Genomic DNA, 15,749 nt, shown 5'->3' with positions numbered 1-15,749 from the left:
TGTATGTTGTATGTAGTTATATGGACGCCAAGGAATCGGGCGATGAAAGCTAATAGCCCTCACGTGACCGGACGCATCGATGCCCTCCATCCTATTGGCCTGGTGATGACATTGTCGTGATGGCGATCTGCTGGATGGAAAAGAGTTGAGTGAATTTGGCTGCTGCTCGATCGGAAGGCGAAGAAGAAAAACTGCCGAATTCTAATAATATGGAAGAATGCGACGATAGCGCCGCCGTCAAGTTATTGAGAATAACTGCAGTCGGATCACGATTGACAACTTTCCGTAAATAACGGCGCGACCTGACAGACATTGTTCCACCATCCACCCACGTAAAAAAAGAAGTAAGTTCTGTTTAGTTCCTTTTCCACGTCTCATTCACTGCTCTATAGGTGAATGTCGTATCTTTTCTTATATATTCAATCTCTCTGGTCGTAAATTTTCCTCCCTATATCCTCCATTGTGTGTGTCCTTGGGACTTTTTCTTTTTGTGTGTGGGTCTCTCTCGCATCGACAAATTCCCGCTAGTCTCGGCGATTGACGGAGAGGAGGAATATCCCCGGCTGGCGGGTTTCATGTTGCAGCAGTTCGCAATGTTCGCATAAACAAGTCAGAGCTCTCTCTGAGCACGGCTGAGCCCAGCCAAACGAAAAAGCTTGTGGCCGAAAAAGAAGTTGATCGATATTCAATGGCTCCCCCTTCCTCCCTCTGCACGCGAATCTAAAAATCGTGAACCGAGCTTTACACAGAGAGAGGGAAAGGGGCAGCAGCTAGTCAAAACGTGAAAGACATAACCCTCTAGACATATCAAAGGGGGTCGCAAAGAGGGTTTGGTTTTTCTGTCCCCTGAAAAGTTTGATTAACGACCGTCATTATCCGTTGGCTGTCCACAATACTTGGGCGGTCTGATAAGGACTCGTTGTATTCGTGTAGACTAGCTGAGCAAGCGCGTCTTAGTTGTGTATGGAAGCCGAGCCCATGTAGAGGCTAGACACGCGTTAGGCATGCGAAAAAGAAGCGGATCCTCGCTAGTACGACACGCCCTCAACACAATGGAGCGATTGTTGAGAAATGAAAGCATAACAAAGGGGGAGTAGGAGGGAAACAACTTGACGACAAATAGCCACGACTCGAGACAAGAGCCTTCCGTACTTGTCCGTTTCTTTTTCAAGTGCGTACATCCAGTGCTGCTGCTGCTGGATGCCTTATTGTCTTTTGTACCGTAGGAGCGGGCGGCCGACCTTGGCTGGCAGTTATCGATAGCAGCTTTTATGATACCAAAAACTACTACTACGTACGTATAGGTTGAATTTCATTCGAGTCTTGTCATCCGGTAGTCTGTGATACGGCAAAAGACCCCAACGAGTCGCGTCACTCGCCGGGGTTTGTTTCATCGTTGTTGTAATACGCTACTATTACTATGTACTACTCGGAACTGTTATTGCAGATATCAATGCCGCCAAGTGACGCTCACGCAATGCATCAGACGCAATACCGTACAACTCCCCCCAGACACAGAGGCGAATTAGAAAAACCAAAGGACTGAAATAGACGATTCATGTGGCTCATCTACATTTGTAGGCTCATGTGAATAGAAGTTTTATTTGGATGTTAATTTTGTGTTACGGGATATTTTCTTTCCTTTTGAAATCGCTGACAAAATGTGTAAGGTGGCGCGTGTTCAGTAGTAAAAGCCGGAACGACTATTTGAATCATCGTCGCAGGTTTTTAGGTACCCGTATATCACTCGCGGTGCCACAATACAAACTACATACGAGTTTCCAACAATAGTCGCCCAATTGTTGGGTCTTTACCGACTTTATCCTTCCTAGACGACGACTACTTTGTAGGGGAGGGTCTCTCTTACATGCCACGACGTTGTTGAGATAGATGAACGTTAACGATCCCCTTTTATGACGAGAGTCGCTCTCCATCTTTCGAAAAGCTCGTCATATTATGCCTTGAAACCCCTGATTACGTGCTCGTTAGTCTCGGCTTCATCAAACCTCTTTTGTGTTTTCTTTTTGTACACTAGGAAATCTGCCATGGGGAAAAAAGACAAAAAGGGGGAAATCACCTTGTCCAGTGACGAGCTGGAAGCTAAAGAGAAGAAAGTCGAGGTATTCCCACTTGTAGAAGGCCCGTCTGTTGGTGGAGTAGCCACGCGCCGTGGCGTTATTGAGCGTCGCTTCAAACTTGATAAAGTAGTCGTCAATTTTACGTCTCCAGGCCATTTCGTAGGGAAAGACTTGACGCAATTCGGTGGCCAACGTAATGACGAGCTCGTTACGACTGGCCACCACATCGTTGACCAACTTGACGTCGGGCTGTTGTTCCAAATGCTGGAAAAGGGCGGCGTGACCGCTGATCCAACTCGTTAAAAACAGGACAATTCCAAACTGAGAAAAGATGAAGGAGAGGATCCGTCGCAGCCACAGCGGATAGTAATAGCCTTTCTTGACTTCCGGGCGGCCGTTGTAGTATTGGTCATCGACACTGTCGCCCCAGACGGGCCACCGGTTCAACCGCAGTTTGTACGCCGTCGAAACTGTTTGTACACTTTTGCTGACCAGGATCGACGTCGTCGTGTTGGAGCCCCTGGAAATGGTGGACGAGAAACGAACGGCTTTCCACGTTTTGGTCGGAACTTCTTTGGAAATGTTTTTCGATTCGGTCGGCATCAAATCGGCGTTTGGTTTTCCCGCTTTCCACGTCTGCGAAGGCCGTCCCGTCGTCGTCGTTTTCACCATGCTCGATCCTTGCCGTTTCCCGTCACTAATAACCGGCCCGTTTCCGTAAGGAGTGCCGAGTCCAGTGTTGATTCTGGAGGCGGTGACGGAATTGTTCACTTTGGGACCGTTGCCGGTGCTGCTAATGTTGGCACCGTAGTCACTGGTGAGGCCCGGTAACATCCCACCCGTCGGGTCTTCCAGGTCTTCATCCGTCATCGGATCGACTCCTGGATTCCCGTACATTTTGGACGCGGCGGCCGATTCCCGCGAAAACATTTCTTGCGTCTGCTGTTGTTGCTGTTGTTCTATTGTTGCTGGGCTGATTTTCGTTTTACTCCCTAAAGATAATTTAAATGCTGGACCACGACCGATGGATTTGCGAGCCGTTTTGGGATTGTAGGGCTTTAAGCACTCTGCGTGTCTGTGCGAAGGATCGTTGTGATCGTGATTCTCGTCCGGGTGGCTGAAGATGGTATCCGGTTCGGCTAGTCCTTTCTCGGATGATAGAAATTTGTCAATCAGCATCCCAACAAACTTGGTGACTTTGATACGTTTCCTCTTCTTCTATTTTTTCAGTCAATCCGTCGTATCAAGGTAAGACGGAACGCCATAATGTCTCCATGTTCATTTTTACTTGCCCTGCAAGTTCACATGTCCGAACGAACTTGGCCGTGAGCCATACCACCGCCAAATGCGCAACAAACTGGTCGAACTCGACGGCGGCGCCTTAACAGAAATTTTTTGATTTTTCTCCCCATCCAGCGAAAATCAACAACAAACTGGTGGGCATCGCTCAATTTTTGGTCGGAAAACTAGGCGCTATTATCACAAATAACCACATGGTTGATTGGCCATCCAATCAGACGTGCACCTTGTGATGTGAGAGCGGAGAACGGAACTGATTTGGACGTTTGCTCTGCCCTCCCGGCCCTGCACTGACCGACTTTGGACCGTTACCGTTTCTCTTTTCTCGGTAACTTATTGTTTAATCGATGAAACGGATCAGGTTGCATATATACCACACACACACACACAAGTATAGCTTGTCCTGTTACCCGTCTTTCTTCTTTTTTTGCGTCAACAACGGCGCTGGATCGCATGCTTGACTCTATTTCTTTTCCTCCCCCCTTTGCTTTGCTCATTTCCTTCATGTTACCTTTCACTCTGCCTGTTCCATTCGGGTTTTTTTTATTTTTTTTATCCCTGTTACTTTATTATATTCCACCGCTGCGGAATTGACGATTTATCCGAGTTCAATTTTTCCTTCCTTATTCTTTGTTGGTCGCTTATTAAAAACAAGGAGAGGAAAAAGAAAAAGAGAGTCGAGACGTTACTACTCTTCAAGGCGAACAAGTTTTGACACTTTCCAAGTGCCGCGGCGTGCCTAATAATACTTTGTCACCACTGAAACTTGGGAAGTTACCCAAAGGTGTTTGCCAGTGCTGCACTAGCAGTTGGCAAACTATTCAACAACTTTCGAGTGCGAACCCACCATTTTGTAAATAATTGAATTAGGAAAAGTGCTCAAATGTGTTCCCAATACTCGGAATTTGTGCGTGTTGTATCGATCGCTTGGTAATTGCTTGCTAGTCATCCAAGGGGGGGGGGAAGAAAGAAAAACAAATGTTGCAGCCTATACACCTTAGGACATCATTGGACGCTTCACTAGTGAGTAATGGATTGTCAAGGGGTTTTTGCACGATAAAAAAATCTCTCCTCCGGCTGGCCTCCCCCTCCCACTCTGGGCCATAAAAGAAAAAGGAAACCATCATTTCGAATTACAGGTCTACTAGTTACTATTACAATCCATCCATGCGGCTCGCCAATGCGCGTCATCCTTATTTTATAGACACGCAACATCTCGAAAAACATGGTGGTCATGGCAGCTCACAGGCGGTGTCGGAAGATGAACGGCCCGTCGTGTCTCATTTCGACAATAACCTCATTATTAATGTTTCTCCGCCCTCTCTTTCCCAATGGGCCCTTCCAACTATTCCGGCCGCTCGCCCCTCAAAAAGTAGCTCCCTTTTTGGGTGGGGGAAATATCGGGAGTTTTGTGTGTGCTAGTCTGAGAGATTCCCAAGAGGAGAAGAGTACTCGAAGGGTGATTCGCCAAAGTCATCATCTAAATGGATGCATAGTTTTTCACGTTTAGATGCCACCGACGAGATACCCCGTGTGGTATACACAGCAGCAGCAGCAGCAGCGTGCAACAAAGCTTCGTAACAATTTCCAGCCTTGGAATTGACTAAATATGGAAATCAAATCATCAAAAAGTATTCTACTACTTCTGCCTGGGTCTAGATTTCCACTATTTATGCCAAAGTAGAAAAGGGAGCAGCCCTAGGAGAGAGATACTCATCCGACTGTAGTGATGGTGGTTTGGACAAAGACGAATAGAACTTCATCAGTCTTTCAGTTGGGGGGGCTCTTTGCAAGGCGCCTGTTTGTCATTGGTTCCACTATACTCTTCTTCTTCTTCGTCTCTATAGCCCCGAAAAGTTGCCAGCTGCATTCTCAACATCATTTAGTAATTCGGGTCTCCATTAGTTGCCTTATGGCTGGCACTGTGTGTGTGTGTTTGCTGCATGCGGGAAGATTAGCGGCTGTTGTTTGCTCACCATTTCTTGTTCGTTTCTTTTTTGTTTGAATTAAGGGCGGCGGGGGGCAAACGACGTCATATTTTCTTGCCTCTGCAGAAGCTATTGTTTAATTCTTTTTAAAAAAAGAAGAAGACTCCCTTAAGCCCTTAGTGTCATCTACATACCTGAATATTAGATACTCTTTTTCTTTTAAGGAAAAAACAACAAGCGGCGAACGCTGGAATTGAATTTAAAGAGAGTATAAGGCTAAGGGGTTTAAGGATGATTGCAACAGAGACGCCAGTCAAGAGAGCCTGTAATATCGATTGGTTTTTATAAAAGAAGAAAAAAAAGGACTCAAAGTATAGACGAATCTACTAGACTCGTAGTTACCTACAATCTATCAAGAAGAAGAAGTGCTGGTGGGAAAAAGAGGTAATAAAAAAACGGCGGCTAGTGGAGAACCCCAGTTGCTATACAGAATAATACAGATTTACAGTACGTGTATTTTCCCCCTTTCTTTTTCAGGAATTGAACAGCCGCCGAGAAAAGGTTTCCTTCTTTTTTTGTAAACAGCACGGACGCGTATAAAATGGGAGAGGAATTATAGTGAGGAGCAGACGGGAGCATTGTGTGTGCGAGAGGTTGTTTGGATCGAGCTACTACTACCAGCACTCGTCACTCTGGCCGCCCCCTCTTTTCTTTTTTCTACTTTTTTAGTTTCTTTTTTCGCTCGTCCCTGTTGATTCTGCACACAGCTGCGCAAAGTGGCTGCTGCGCCACGACATGGTCGGAGTTGATCCCGATGAGGAGAGAGCCGAGAGAGAGCAGGAAAGTTTATAGAGCATGACCCGAGACGACGGGCTAGCCAGTTGTCCCGCCACTCTGGCCATGGACTGCTGGACCCGTACAAATCCCATACAAAGCAAATAAATCAAATCCCTATTGCTATTCTTCTTCTTCCGGTGGTGCACCGTGTGTGATCCTGGCAGTTGGGCAGGACGACGACGCAAAAGTCGAAAATCCACTCCATCATTTGATCCGTGATTTTTGTTTCAAGTTTGTTTGCATGCACGACTAGCAGCAGCGACTGGCACAGCACAATTGTCAACACAAACCAAATGGGCTCCTGGCTGGAACGAATCTACGGCTGCTGCTCCAGCGCGGATTGGTGCTGGTGGCCCAATTCAAGGTAATATAAAACACGAATTTCTTTTTTTGTTTTTAAATTATTTTCATCATAATAACTCGTAACCTTTGTCGACAATATTGTCTCCATCTTTTTTTATTTCTCTTATTTCTCTTTGCCACGATTGTCCCTAGCTCATATATCGTGCCGATTATGAAAGGAGGGCTTCATGTTTATGTATGTACACAGCAGTAGTAGCAGCAGCAGCGCTTGTCCTGGCGGCGATATCAATTTCACTACTGACATGCTATATCATCTATATATATGGCGGACCCCGGATTTTTATTGCGATCGGCACCAGCGCCCCCAATCGTTGGGTTTGCCTCCTCCTTAGTATTTCTTCCGTTGCGGTTTGACAGTTGTTTGCGCCAGGGTCGCGAGGCCATGATTTGCAGCTCCAAAGACGGTGGGGCAATGTTTCATCCATTTCCGTCGTAATGGCACCCCCCAGCAGCTCTATATAGACAAGTCGCGTTGTGAAATGATGATGGCGCTATTACCAGATGCCCCCGCCCACCTGTTGCCATTTTCAAGATGAATCGAGTCCTTCATTTAACGCGCATGAGGTGATGCTGCTACCCCCGCTGTTACTCCCGAAAATCGTGACATCTGGTCGGATGCGACTGTCACCGGCTGGATACAAACGGTTTCTCCCGTGGACTTTCCCCCATTAGTAGCCAGAGCGAAGAGAGTTTGCTCGATTGCGTTCGGGATCTTCTTATTATTATACAACCGCTCCGCTTCCGTTCTCTCTATCTTGTCTTTTTGTTTTTTAGTCTCCCCTTTTACACTAATACGTTTCTCCTTTTTCTCGCTTGCCAACGTCCATTTCAGCAGGAAGTATAATCCAGCGGCGGCATCTGGCAGGGACGACGACGACGACGACGACGCCCTGATTGAGGTAATCAGCTTGCTCCATTAAATCACCCGCTCGTGCTCTCGCCAACTGTGCCCTGCTGTTGTTGTTGTTGTTGTTCGCTCTCTGTTTTGTCGTTTGGATTATCGATCTTTAATTATTCCATTGCAGGCGACGACCGGCAGCTTCGAATCCAACAGCGGGTAAGATAGATCCATTATAATTATCCATAGTATATATCCAGGGGTTTTCTAGCGCGGCGTTTGTCAACCGACTCCCTTTATTTCTCTCTATCCCCTCCGTGTCGTGTGTTAATTCATTGGCTGTCTTCACTGCCGCTTCCAGCAGGATCGCCATGCTCTCCCGCGGCAAAATTAAGGTATAATCCTCGAGCCATCACTTGAATATCCTGGCCACTACATCTTTGCTTTTTTGCCTGGGACTATAAAAGTATGTCAAGGCTGGAGTTGTGAACCACACGGGATCCTCGCACATTGGGATTCCCATCATCGATCCGCTGATTGGCCAGGATTACAACAACAGTAGTAGCGGCGGGACGCATCGTCAGAATCATCATCAGCGGCAGCAGCTGTTCACGCAACTTCATCAGCACGCCCGGCTCCTGGTCAACAAGAACATCTTTCATTGGCATCAACAGACGCACCATCAGCATCAGTGGTGGTGGGACTCGAGCACTCCGCCCTCCTCTGTCGATCTCGAATGGGAACACGAAGGTATGTGTGTCGGCCAGGAGTTTTAAGTACTACTACGCCGCATTCCTGCACGATCCTTAATGGATGGATCCTAGTAGTTTTCCTCCTTTTTTCTTTTTTTTAATATCCATCATTTTATCGGCTCTATACCGGACAAATTGCGTCGTACCCACTCTCCGACGTGGTGCAAACAAATGAAGAACTCAAAAGTTGATGGTCGTTTCACGTAGTAATGAAATACGGCAGCGCGCAAACACCTGCCTTTTTCCCCGTTCCCCACCAAAGTTTGTGTGCTGCTCCTATTGGCCGTCGGGTTATTTACTCGGCTTCTTCGGTCCCGCCGAACATTAAAGCAAACACACAAAAGTCTCTGCTGCTTTCCTATTTCGCTCCCTTCTATGTTTCTTTATTTTTTACGAGGTCTATTTGGTTTCCAGCAGTACACACAGCCGGAATTGATGCCTCTATCCCGGGGGGCTCTCTTATTGGGGGTGTATGGACATCAACATTTGACCGGCTGGCACCCCCTTTCTATGTGTACACCTATATATAGGCAGCCCTTGTTTTATTGGTATCAAAAACATGTTTGTTTTGTTATGGCTCGCCATAATTTCAGGTTTAATGCCGCCGGTGATGGAATCGGCCAGCGAGGATGGAGAAGCCGAAGCGGAGGACCAAGATGAGGTGGATTTGTACGATACAGCCGATGAAGGGGAAGCGGCCGATGAAGGAACGAGAGCGACGGATGTGATGGCAAGGACGACAAAGAAGACTGCCGGCCCAAATGATCCGGTCGCTCCCCATCGATCCCCGTCACCTTCTTCCGCTTGCCACTCTCTCGAATGGGATTCCAACGGCGACGATTTCTTCGGACACGATTGCCGGACACACAACATCAAGGCCTTTTCATCCTAAATGATCCTGAAATTTTTCCCTCTCTGTGTGTGTCCCCTCAAGAGAGCCGGGACGAAAATCGGGAGGGACAGTGAAGAAGAGCACACAGTAAGGTGGAAATAAAAAGAAAACAAAAAGGAATAACAGAAAAGAAGGAAGAAGAAGAAAAGGGATCATGAGATTTTCAAATATATCCCAGTAGGGCAGGGGAGAAACGAGCCTGGAGGCAAATCCAAATGTCATTTTGGAGGACCAAACACCAAAAAAAGAAAAAGAAAGCGAAAATAATAGATGTCGACCTACACTACTACCGCGAGCTCCTTGTTCAAGGCGAGGATCAATAAGGCGCCAGCAGGCATTAAAAGAGCGCTCTCTACTCGCTCCTTTTTTTTCTTAGGGAACAATCGATCCACGTTCCCGGCGTGTGAGAGATCCGTCGGTACGTACGGGAGGGCTTCCTCTTGGCTTTGCACGCGGACATAGATGGCGACACTCGGCCTCGACGGCTCCTAAGCCCCCACCGACTGTACACACAACCCCGCTCGCTCCCGACATCACCCAAATAGACGAGTGAACGGCGATCAAGCGATTCCAAGGCCTTATGTATTATTTTTGGGGGTTGTTGTTGTTGCTGTTGTCTTCGTCTCTCATCTCTCGTGTTATCATCATTTCACTTGTGTGTCTTTTTACTGTACACGTCTGTCTAGTTGTCTTCCATCTCTTCACCCAGAGGTATTTATTAAGGGATGTTGTACAGACTTGTGTGTGAGCAACGGTGGGAAGAAATGTGACTGGCGTCGGCTGGTGTGAGCGGAAGCAGCAAATCGTCTTTCAAATGGTCATATCATCATTTCGCGGCAGCGTTCAAAGGCTCCTCCCGCGCTCTGATAACAGACGAATCTTGAACGCGCTTGTTTAGGATAGCACGAGAGATATCCCGTATTGTATTGCAGTGTGTCTGTCTGTCTGTGTGTGTGTGTATAATATGTGTGGATTGTGAATGTGTGTCGGGATCATGTTGTTATAACCCCCCACCCACCCCACGTAATCGATTTTTCATCAATCTGGAGCGGATGGTAAAATGTCAACGTGTACATAGGCAACGTGCGAGAAGGGCGTCTCTTATCATCTTGTTACTGTCACCTCGTCTTGAATAACGCAAATATATCTGAATTTGAGCCAGTTGTTGACGTCACAATTCCCTACAACTTTCCTATTTGACAGCTCGGCTGCACCATCTTTGACCTTATTTTCCTCTAGCCAAAGTTTTGCTCTGATTATTTCCTGTTGTACCCTCCGAACTTTGACGTTTTGTTTGGCTCCCACAAGAAAGCTAAAAATGGTGCAAAGTTTTTACCGCAAGAGTTATTCAATTGAAAAGACAAGGATTTAGTGTCGACGAGTTGTTATTATTTTTTCTTTTTCTACTTTTCTGAATTTAGCTCCGGAAACTTGACACAACGACGAGACAAGGGTCCGGCATTCTGCGCGCTATTTTCCCCGTGAGTTATGTGTGTACGTGATGAAAAGTTACATTCACAACACTCTTTTATAATGAAATTTTTGCGCTTGTGGTTTAAAATGTCTTGCCGGGTGTGATGGAGCGTGTAACACGCAAATTGACGGATGACTACTGCCGCCGCTGGCTCCAAACTTTTGTTGATTTAACTTTGTAGAAAAGGCAAACGTGGAAGTAGAAAAGGCAGAAAGGTGACAAGGAACGAAACAACTTTTGATGGATTCATTTTCTGACGTATAGTGGAATGGATGAATGTACATTCACTCTGCTGCACGTCTACTGGCTGATCCTGCCGTATGTACAAGGCAACTTCCTTGGAAGACGCAGTCAAGTCCGGCAGACTTCACAATGTTCAACGACATAATGGAATGCGAAAGATGAAACTTGGCTGTATAAGAGGGAATAGTGGAGAGATTACGCTCGCAAATGTCAAATTTTCTAGAAAGTTAACTATAGGAATTAACTTTTGCCAATATTGTTTGGCAAAATTATGAAATTTGAATAATAGAGGTGTTTTCTAGTCGTAAATTTGTATGCAAAGAAGTTGTTCCGTTAAATACATACAAAATTAGCGCCCATTTAAAACACGAACTCTTCGACGAGGACATCTACTGTCCAAAGAGCAAACCCCATTTTAAACATTTTGAATCGCAATTTTTTACTTCTCAGTTCTCATCACCTAATTTTGAAATTACTTGAATAGCTTCATGAAAACAAAAAATTGTTTTAATATAACGTGAGTTTTCCATGCCATCTTTAGGAAAATTAATCTGAGATGTGAGTTAAAAAAGTGAAATCTTGCTACGTCGAGACTCGAGAGTGTCAGAACGAGATCAGCCTCAGCCCTCTCAGGCTCTCACGTAAATATTAAAAATGGTGAAGCTATGATTTGAAAAAAAAAAAGTTTCTAAACTCTGACAAGCTATATTAGATTGGTGTGAAATTATTTGGCTGCAGGACATGTGGAAACAAATATTTATCAAAGAAGCTTTCCACAGGGTAAGAGTGATTTTTGAGTTTACTAAACCACTTGTACAACTTAAAAAGATATCCCTTGAATTTACACTAGCTGAAATTTAGTATTAGAAATTCATTCAGTACATTTCCATTTAACTAGAATACTAAGAACAGTAAGAATAAAAACATAAAATGTAATTGTTGCACGCGATACAATTTTCCTTTACCTCGTGGCCCCAGATGAGCAGAGCAGACAAAAGCCAAACCAGGTTTTCAGTTCATCTGATAAAACCCACTGTCAGTACCGGTAGTTATACAAGACAGATGGAATTGCCAGTGTGATTGTTTTGGGTACATCAAAGCGGTACTTGGAAATGAAGGATGAAACTTTCTGCTCAAGTATGTATTATTCATGCGGCAGCATGCCCTGCTGGCTAATCACAACTTTAGATCTGTGAAATTGCAATGGAAAGAAACAAACAGAAAAAGCATCCTAGCAGTAATTTCAATAAGGAATTGGCACAAGGAGGAAAAAAAGTGTAGTTGAATTTAATTTGAGCTATCGTTTTATAGACTTTTGCAGTTTTCGTATTCACGAGAGACATTATATGGCCATTCCATTTGATTACTTCTGATTTCTGAATGTTCCGGATAGGAATTTACCCGTGACTTGGATGGTTGTGGCTTACCGGTAAGACTAGAAATTTGGCTATAATAAAAACTTTCAAATTTGAATTACCGTTACGTTGCTACATGTGTCTCCCACAGTATTTCCCGACGAGAAAGAGTTTTGAAAAATGATGGAATACCATCATGCAAATAGTAATTTGGGGGAATACTGGAATAGGCATTATTTTACATGTAACAAAATCTCTCCATCTTCTTTTCACGCCATGCCCTCCTTCTTCATTTGGGAACAAAATCTGAATATTACTTGGGGCTATTACGGCATCATTTGAACATGTTATAACATTAATTTCGTGCAAGGCCTGGTATATTTATTAACAGGTTATTTCGAAAGAGGTAACCTAAATTTCGCTTAGAATCATGTCATACCCCTAGAGGCTGAAACGAAGGAAACATTTAAAAAGATGGGTTTATTTTAAAAATGTAGACGTCAATAGTTTTCAACTGTATTTGATTTTTGTATAATAAGGTGTAGTCATATTGCAGTTATTTACATGTGGAAAAATGGAATGAAAAGCTTTTTGTGAACGAGAATTATTTGCGGTAAATTCCTTCCAGCGGAGTAAATTTGTTGTACGTGTAGAGGTCGGATCCACCGTAACCGTAGTACAAATGTCCCTTACCCGATCCGTCGTAATAAGGATAACGATATGGCGGTCTAGAAAAGGAAAGAACTCAAATCAGCTGGCCAGTGATTTAACTAATCAAGTCTCTTTTCAAATCTCACCTTTGATAGTAAGGAAAAGGAATCTTGCCGGCCGCGTAACAGCATGCCATCACAGCAGCCAGGAACAATAAAACCATCTATTCGTGAACAAGACATTCAACAGGATTAAGATTGAGGTAAAATTTTGATTTCTAAAAGTGCTGCCATTGTTTCTGATCAACAAAGTTGCTTTCTCCATTATAAAAATCCGATTTGATACAGCAGTTCTATTATACCATCAATGTCTTTAAGCAGAGAGATTGATCACACTTTTTCAAATGGTGAAAGCTAGGCGCTAACAAAGCCATTGACAGTTTAGCATTCAGGTCGTTCAAATAAAAACGACGACTTGATTGTTTTGTTGAAGACGAGCTTTCACCTTCAAAGAAGCCATCAGAAAAATCTTGGAAAAAATAAAGAATCATAAAGGCCACTTACTGTCAATTTGATAGACATTTTCTCCAAAAAAGGTTCAAGGGCAGGTGTCTTTGAAGGCTAATGGGGTGCAGGTGAAGTGTTGAGGGACGTCAACGGAGGAGCGCAGGTCTGAACAGTCGCGAAGCTTTTGAACAAGTGTGTGCCTCCCTGCATGCTACGCTGCATTTTTATAAACCTTCGCTTTCACTTCTTGTTCTTAAGCCACGCCAGGAGAGGGGGGCGATGAGAAGGGAGGAGAAAGTCCTTCCAGTTTTTCAAGCCCTTTTTGTTTTGTTTTAGTACATTCTTTTTTTATTTTTAAAAACCCCGCTAACGATGATGCCAGATCTTGCGTTGAAATACGCAGTCACGTAGACCACCGGGACTAGTTACGAGATCAAAATCTCTATTGATACGCATTCCCGCTTCCGTTTCAGTCCGATCGGAAGTTTTTGACATTTTTTGGGGGGAATTTTGTGTCAACCAAATTCGCCTTTCCGGGTCACACTAAAAGTTCCAACGGTTTTTGAAGTATGGGCTGTTAAAACGTCTTTACCTGTTTCGAGTGAAAGTCGAGTCGTCGTCGTCGATTGATGTCCACTTTGTTGATTCTTGTCTCTCTTTTTTCTAGGGGAAACGATAAAATGGGATCTGCATCTCTTTCTAGGTCGGCAGACGAATTTTTCCGTTTGGCCTTCACAGTCTGAACTGTTTGATGTTCACCGAAGGAGAAAGCTCCATACGTGATGGGCCACTAATACTTGACGCACTACTTGCATTGACCCTTATCATTCCAAATGATTAGAATTCTAAATCAAGGGAAAGTTTTTCTCTTTCTTATCTTATCAATCAGTCGAATAAAGAATATGTCGCTATAAGAAAAGAATGTTTCGTGTATGAACCAGTCGAATTTTTTTGATTATGTACAAGGAATTTGTTTTCCCTAAAATGTTGTTTCTCTCTCAGTTATGGTAATATGCAGGTCTGGCAGGTCTTTCCACTGATCGAAGTCCTCCGGTACCGAAAAATGCGATCAGTTTGGAGCCGCGATGTCCGTTGGCGGCCTGGAATTGCGGAGAGAGTTGTTGGCTCTTGTGAGGATCCACTGCGAAATCGTATTCGTGAAACAAGTGAGGGGAACCTGCCATCAATCAAATCACGGCGGGTTATTTTGAAATTCATAACTTTTGCTTTTTCTACATCTGCGATTTTTAGATTTTTTTACCGACAATAGCTTCGCTGGTTGGCTTCGAACAGACTCCGGCCAATAGGACGACGAACAGCATTGCGACGCATTTAACCATTAACTAGCGATAAAACGATTAACGGAACCATAGTTAAAAAAACACACACCAGAACCCTGGCTAACAAGTAAATTTTTTCTTTTCTTTCAATGATTGTTCATGCAATTGGCAAACAAGTGTCAAACTAAATGGATGTGGTTTTCTTTCTTTCTTGAACGAGAGCGCCGCAAATTCGCGTGAAAGTAAGTAGACAATTTGCGTTAATCATAATCTCACTTCTCGGCATCTTTCGTTGGGTGTTCGTCTCTCACTTTCTAGTTCGGGAGTCACTCTGTCCATCAACTTGTTCGTGTTCAGATCGAGTTAAAAATTGTAATTTAAGATAACAAAAAGAGTCCTGACACCGATCAAACCTGCTGATGTTTTTGTTTTGTTTGTGTACGTATAGGAGAATAATGACAGAAGAGAAGTCACCAAGTGTCCAGCAATCACGTGTCGAGCGCTCTCATTTCTGTATATGCATATAGCTTGGGCAACATGTGTCAAAACTTGGATGGCGGGTTTCGTTATCAAGGTATATGGTCAACCAACAAAAAAGTGAACAAGAGTTGGAAAATGTTTGGTCTTACCGAATTCATCTTTGAATGATGATGGTTTCAAGAAATTGTGTGTGAAGATGAAAGCCAAGCGCAGAGTTGGAGATGTTGTTGAACAGTGAGAGCTAAACCGGATTACACGACAGGGCTATATATTTTTATACGGTAGGCAGCTCCTCCTCCTGCTATTGCCCGAGTGAACACACTCCAGCACCGCCACCCGCCCGCCCGCCTCTGTTTAGTTTGTACACCCTGGACATTTTCCACACCGACGATGTAGTAGCAACGAAACGGCCCGCCACTTTCTATCAATGACCTCGACATCGTCTACAATAGCCCTCCGTTTTCTGTGAGTTATTTTCCATCTTTTCTCTTTCACTCGCACCCCTCATCCTAGGGGAGAAAATTGAGGGTGGACGTTATCGATGTTATCTTTTAACTTTTCCCTTTTTATTTTTTTTTGTGCAGGTGAAAGAGGCTTATTGTCGCAGGTAATAAGATGAAATCGCGATTCGACTGTCGATATTCACACTCGATTGCTAAAAGTCGAAATTTTGTTTCCGACTTTTCAACTCGAATCCGCACGATGATGATGATATCATCCTAATAATTGTGAAAGTGAGACTGAGACTCACCTTTTCAGAAATTGTCACGTCG

General features: G+C 44.3%; 1 protein-coding gene and 2 long non-coding RNA genes across 12 annotated transcripts; 2 read left to right on the top strand and 1 right to left on the bottom strand.

Moving 5' to 3' along the window:
- Positions 1–42: 42 nt before the first annotated feature.
- LOC124193392 lies at positions 43–10,148 on the top strand. 10 transcript variants are annotated; one of them, XR_006874227.1, is made up of 8 exons: positions 44–344; positions 6,375–6,506; positions 7,338–7,404; positions 7,531–7,562; positions 7,702–7,738; positions 7,811–8,093; positions 8,689–9,074; positions 9,169–10,148. XR_006874227.1 is itself a non-coding variant. In XM_046587168.1 (7 exons), exons 2-7 carry the CDS (start codon positions 6,436–6,438, stop codon positions 8,985–8,987), a joined length of 786 nt encoding a protein of 261 aa, XP_046443124.1. In that variant the 5' UTR covers positions 43–344; positions 6,375–6,435; the 3' UTR covers positions 8,988–10,148. The 10 variants fall into 10 exon arrangements, 6 of the variants coding, with proteins under 6 accessions (XP_046443124.1, XP_046443126.1, XP_046443121.1 ...); XR_006874224.1 differs by having other exon boundaries at positions 45–344; positions 9,166–10,148; XR_006874226.1 differs by having other exon boundaries at positions 45–344; positions 8,689–9,079.
- A 2,500-nt stretch (positions 10,149–12,648) lies between these two features.
- On the top strand, positions 12,649–14,267 carry LOC124193386. The gene is made up of 2 exons (XR_006874223.1): positions 12,649–12,972; positions 13,884–14,267. It is a non-coding gene; the product is annotated as an uncharacterized LOC124193386 (long non-coding RNA).
- Positions 14,128–15,295, bottom strand: LOC124193383. Its single transcript, XR_006874221.1, has 3 exons — positions 15,126–15,295; positions 14,478–14,559; positions 14,128–14,393 (listed from the first exon to the last, which is right to left on the bottom strand). It is a non-coding gene; the product is annotated as an uncharacterized LOC124193383 (long non-coding RNA).
- Between the last annotated feature and the right edge of the window lie 454 nt (positions 15,296–15,749).

The sequence above is a fragment of the Daphnia pulex genome, chromosome 5, assembly GCF_021134715.1.
Source record: "Daphnia pulex isolate KAP4 chromosome 5, ASM2113471v1".
Classification (NCBI taxonomy): domain Eukaryota; kingdom Metazoa; phylum Arthropoda; class Branchiopoda; order Diplostraca; family Daphniidae; genus Daphnia; species Daphnia pulex.
Note: the sequence above shows the minus strand (reverse complement) of the source record. Positions and strands in the feature narration are given on the sequence as shown.